Here is a 6000-nt window from a genome sequence, read left to right on the forward strand (position 1 = left end):
GGTCGTTGTGTAGATTTTAACTGGGGTGAGGCAAGCGTTAAATGCCGTAATATCACGATTGTGATGATGCGTGATAATTTAATTGCCGACTACGAGATAGGCATACTTTTATATTTTTTTTAGATATTGGCAAATATTCGTTCCTCAGATTAAATGAATGCTTTACGTATTTGAAGTACCAATTAATAAACTTAATTTACAGACAATGAATTGAGTTATTTTAGAAAAAAAACAAAATAGACCGGCACCTATAGGAGCGGTAACCGTAGTGAAAAAGATGTTTTAAATAAGTCTTTGAAATAAAAATTCAAGTCCAGTTCAAGAGTATGACTCCGGAGACAGCTTGTGTACTTCAATAACAAAAGCCAAGTGCGATTATGTTTGCCGGTTCGCGACTCGCCCACAAGTCTAGCGGCTAAAGGATGAACTATGCAGTTGTAGCCTTTACGCCAACAGGCGAGATTCCTAGCCGCGAAGGAACCCGTTTACTTTCCTTCGCTAATTGCATCATTCACACAAACACCGTTTACACGTTTGAAAAAAATAATCTATTTTATAAAAATATTTTAACAAATAAAAAATATAATTAATGGTTTTGCTTTACATCTTTACATTTCTTATTCAATTAAAATATATTTTTTTTATTATAATTATAAAATATTTATTATTAAAAACCGAGGTCTTATATTTTGATTTTCTTTAGGTAATTTTTTTTTCATAATTTATACTTAAAGAAAATCAAATATGGAGTAAAATTTAATAAAGGAAAGATGTCATAAACTTGCAAGTATTTTCCAATTTTTTCGAGAGCCAAAACATTTTTGTGGGGACAAAGAAAGTCCGTTGCGCTGTCCCGTCAAAACACGTCGTTTGGTCATGGCAGGTAAAAACAAGCCGCGGGCTGTGCGGCATTCATTTTAATCAGACGCGTCACCCGTTGGCCGATTGCCTGATGAATTATACCCGTTTCATTTTATTAATGCGCGTTCCCCGGCAGCAGCTAAAATTTTTGCTTAAGGATTAATCAGCTAAAATCTCTCTAAAAAATCTTCTTTTACATTATAGGCTATATTCTACTTATTAAATCTACTGTTATAAAAAAGTGTAAATCGAAAAGGTAAAGGTAGAAGGTATATTTGAAAAGAAACAAAAACCACGAAATCGAACGGGGAATGGGCACGGTCGGTCGTTCGTCGTCGAATCGTGTTTTTTTTTAAAGAAGATTCGATGCAATCGAAGTAATTTCATCGATACTTTCGATACAAATTATCAGGAGTGCATAATACAGTAGGAGTTCGCGTCAAACCTGAACGTTAAACATCGATCGCCGCTTATCGCTGGTATCGCGTTGTGGCCGCTGCGGCCGCCCATTGTTCGTTCGGCTCCGGCTCGTTTTTGCTAAAACCACGCGCCGCTTCGCCCGGCGAATATAAATTGAAAAGCGTTTGTTTAAAGTTTCACGCGGCGTTGATGCCGCTGCACGCATAGATATTGCTGTGTCCCGAGGGCATCCTTTGTAATTCCCATCAGCGCATCCGAGTGGAATATACATATGCGATGGATGCTGATCGTTTTTTTAACAATGCTTCGAAATACTCCTACAATAATTCGCTTTTTATTACGAATCTCATATTAAGTTTTAATTATTGATAAGAATATATAAATCTTAAATAAAAATATCTGCTCAAGAAATATATTGCAGAACGTAAAATAAAAGGTATTTTTCAAATAAAGAGCCCCGAGTGCTTTTAACTCCGTCGGATAGTCAAAAGGAGTATTAATAATAAGCCTAGTCAGTTCAGGTGAGACCTGGCGGGATAGCCGGCTCTTTAATATACATGAGGCCGCAAATAATAAATGAGCGAGTGAGCGAGCCGCGAACACAAGAGTTACTGGAGTTTACTTGTTACAATTATTCATTTGATTACGTTGCTACAGGCTATGCATTCCTAGTTGTTTCGAATAGTGTGGTAATCTGTCTACACATTAAATGTATAATAAAAAAAGATTAACGAATGAATATACGATGCTAGTTAGTTATATATATTTTTCTTTTGTATATATAATACATATTTCAGAATGGTACCATTAAACTTTATTTGGGCAAGACTGTTTCAAAGAAATTTTGTGTCCCATTGCCAATCCCAATGCTATGTAGTTAAGTTATGTAAAATGACTGGCATTTGTTTTCGAACTGGAATATTATTATTTATTCAAAAATGATTGTCAAACTACAATAAGTCTTCACTTTAGTTTAAATAAAGAGTATATCATATAAATATATGAATATCTAAATCCCTAAAGACGCTAGAATTCAAAATATATCACATCATACGCGTCATCGAAATCATAAAATCTATATACTGTAGGAACTGTATACACATTCACGTACACGTTTATAACTCGCAAAGCAAATCGCTTTCTGCGATAACAATGCTATTAAAGTCTCTGTAGAGATTACATCCTGTTGTTTAAATCATGAAAAATAAAGACTTTAAACGTTAGCGTTGCTACCTAGAATAATCTTATAGCAATGCACTAAGTTCATACTAATGTGAAGAGCATTGAGAAAGACTTGCGAGATTGGTAGCCGCTCCGCTTAGTGATGAATGAGCATCCGTCTTATTATAATGACGCGTAATCTCTTCTATCATTATGCGTTCCTGGTGCCGCAGTGGCACACATCACCTGTTCTTTGATCTCATTGACTCTCGTTTGTTTGAAGGACATTTGATTCGACACAATAAAAAAATCTATGCAAAATATAAAAAATATGTTTTATATTTATAATAAATACGTAAATAACTCTGGAATTTATTTATATTATTATGTCGTTTGTTGAGTCTCAAAATTTAGACAACATAGCGTTTTGACTGATAGTAGAAATATTGTATAAATATTATATGACTTATCTTAATTGGTATTTATGTTTTCTCAGTATTCCTTCTAAAAATTGTGGTGCCTTTGAAAACTCAACACAGCTTTCGCTAAGTTTAAAAAAATAGATTAGAGATTTAATAATTACTTTTAATAAGTGAAAAATTCTAAATTAAAATTATATAATAAGACAACTAATTATTACACTTACCTTTAAAGGAGGAGTCGGTATATATAACGGAGGATCATTTTGAGATCCCGTATATATTTCCTGTCCATCAGGACCACGGGCGCAACCCTCTGCGTCAGCGACGCTGTACCTGCAAACTATGCCGTCGGCAGGTTTCGCATCGTAGCCCGCCGGCCTACCAACGTGAAAACCCTTTGCTTTTACCCAAAAACGAAACTTGGAACTGTCGGAACTGTTACATTCTTCGCCGCGCAGGGTTCGAAGAATTCTAGCGTACTTTTTTAACGTTATAGTTTTTGTTTTTGCCAAATCTCCATATGTCTGGATCACCCACGGCTGGTAGGTAGAAAATAAATCTACTTTTGGATCACCCGTCTGTATTTTTGGTCTTTTATTATTATTTTGTTCGTTTTTCTTGTCGTTCTTAGAACTGCTCGGCGTTGATTTACGCTTCGAAGGCTTTTTAGGTGTTTTCTCCGGTATGGCTTCCTGGGTTAATTTCTTTCGTAGCCCACGGTCCTTTATCATGGCGGCCGCCATTTTTATTTTTAACTTACACTTAACTTTAGTTTCCTTACACAAATAAACCCATTATATTTAAATTCTTGTCTAATTATTTCGAACTGCACTACACATTAATCAATTTGTACTTTACTTTTACTTGCCTGGTACAATTTTTATTGCGAAAAAAAAAAATGAAATTGCCCGAGAAATATTTTCGACAAAGTTTTGGAGTCCGAAAGTTGGGAGTCTCGCGTGCGTAAAACTTTGAGAACAGGAACTTTTGACTGCCAAGTTCTTGCCGACAGAAAGGACTTTGCGAAACTTTTCCCGGCGGTGACGGGGGAAATGTTCAGGACAAGAATATCTCTTTAATCTCTGGTTCATTGCAAAATAATTGTGCTTGGTTTAACACCGCATTGCTAATGAGACGTTCTTATAAAAAATAAATTTAATTGTAATTAAATTTTATATTAAATTACTTATTACATTACAATTATTCCAGGAAAATAAGTTTGATCTTTTTGGAATTTCGCTAATTAAAATTTCTCAAAGTATTTTTTTTTCTTAGAAAAATATTAAGCCCTAAAATTAAATTTCAAAAAGTTTTACGAAATAAAAAAAAGTACCAGGCGTGTAGATCCGTCGGGAGATCGGAAAAGGCTTCCACGATACGTTATACTCTCCCACACAGCCGCTCGCGTGGGGCGCGCGCGGTACACTGGAATCGGCGGCGTCTGGGACCGCGGAACGGCACGTGCGGGACGGGCCGGCGCTAATTGCCCGCAAAACAATCGGGCCGATCGTCCGGGCGGCCGATAATGCGCCGTGCCCGTCCTTGCGATAGCGCGCTATTGTATTGTTGACTAGACAACGCTTAACGACGCTGCGTATAGAGTATCGCGTCAGTATTTTACTGTTCCTCGATACACAAAAATATTTTATTATTCTCATATGTTTTGATTGAATAATATGAAAAATTTAAAACGACCAACGGTTTAAGCCTTTGACTACATTTAAACTAAATTTAAAAACTTAATAATAATTTGATTTTTTATTTAGATGTAACGTTTGTACCATAAAATTATTGTTACTTAAATGAGTTACTTTAGATGATGATGAAATGAGTTACTTTAGAACGACTCGTCGTCTGCCAAAGGGAGGTAAAACAAATGTATTTAGTTATTCTGAGTTGATACATAATATAGTGTATATTTACATACCTTGCCTTGATTTCATTTAAAATATTTTTATTTCATTTTAATTAGCCGTCATCTTCATTTTCTTAAAAATTAATTCGTAATCGACAGATAGAATTATTTGCCTCGATCAATCAGTCTTTATTCGAATTTTTCGATATAGTCATGTCAGACAAGTTTAGGCCAATGATTTAGCTTAAAATATGTAAATAATTAAACCGTATAATGTAGATAATTACTTGGTGCCTTGTGCAAGCCCGTCCGGGTAGGTTACCACCCACTTATCTGTTATTCTTCCGCCAAATAACAGTACTCAATATTGTTGTGTTCCGGTTTGAAGGGTGAGTGAGCCAGTGTAACTGCACAACAGGCACAAGGGACATAACATCTTAGTTCCCAAGGTTGGTAGCACATTGAAGATGTAAGGAATAGTTAATATTTCTTCAGCGACATTGTCTATGGGTGATGGTGACCACTTACCATCAGGTGGCCCATATGCTCGTCCACCAAACTATACCATAAAAAAAGCGAATTGCATTTGCATTCGCACCAAAAAAGTGAGCAAATATTCTGATTTAAAATTAAATTCATTTAAAATAAATTTACCCAGACGTACGTTGACGTTAAGTTAAAACTTATAAATAAATAAATACATGATAAATTAAAGGAAAAACTGTATGACATAAAATCTCACCATACTAAATAAAAAACATAAAAGAGTAAACAAAAAGACTTGTTTTATTCGAACTCGCAATATTAGATTAGATTTTACGGTTAAATTTAATATTATTGCGCGCGCGCATCCAGCACGCGAGAGTTGCGCACGAGTACGCTCGCTTGCGCGAACAGTGCGCAACATACTAGGCGACTATGAGCTAGGAAGATATATTATGATTTGTAGTACTAAGATTTATCAAAAATTCAGTATAAATTCGGTTTGGTCGGAGAACAATTCTTAATAATTAATCACTTTTGTTTAATTATTATTATTGTGTAACTAAATAATTCTGTATTTTATATTAAATGTATATTGTATACCGAGTAGGTAATTTAATTTATTTTCCGTGAAAAAATGATATATCAATTAAAAAAGTATAACAATATTTTTTTTAATGGAAAATTGAATAATAATTATTTATATTCATTTTAATCTTTATTTTTTATTAAAGTTAAACTAAAATAACAAAAAATAGTGATATAAAAGTTACCAATCAACTAAACTCCCAAAATCAT

The 6000-nt window shown here is 34.5% G+C and overlaps 1 protein-coding gene across 6 annotated transcripts in view; it reads right to left on the minus strand.

Moving 5' to 3' along the window:
- LOC124539993 (nucleolar protein 4) overlaps positions 1-4307 on the minus strand; it is a 143940-nt gene extending 139633 nt beyond the window's left edge. For 3 of the 6 annotated variants that reach the window (XM_047117388.1, XM_047117386.1, XM_047117383.1), the window contains exons 1-2: positions 4198-4306; positions 3089-3695 (exon numbers count right to left, since the gene is read on the minus strand). In XM_047117388.1, coding sequence (XP_046973344.1) covers positions 3089-3607 — 519 coding nt within the window. In that variant the 5' untranslated portion in view covers positions 3608-3695; positions 4198-4306. Of the gene's footprint in view, positions 1-3088; positions 3696-4197 lie in introns of all 6 variants that reach the window. The other 3 variants (XM_047117387.1, XM_047117389.1, XM_047117384.1) reach the window with 3 other exon arrangements.
- Between the last annotated feature and the right edge of the window lie 1693 nt (positions 4308-6000).

The sequence above is a fragment of the Vanessa cardui genome, chromosome 24 (genome assembly GCF_905220365.1).
Source record: "Vanessa cardui chromosome 24, ilVanCard2.1, whole genome shotgun sequence".
NCBI lineage: Eukaryota > Metazoa > Arthropoda > Insecta > Lepidoptera > Nymphalidae > Vanessa > Vanessa cardui.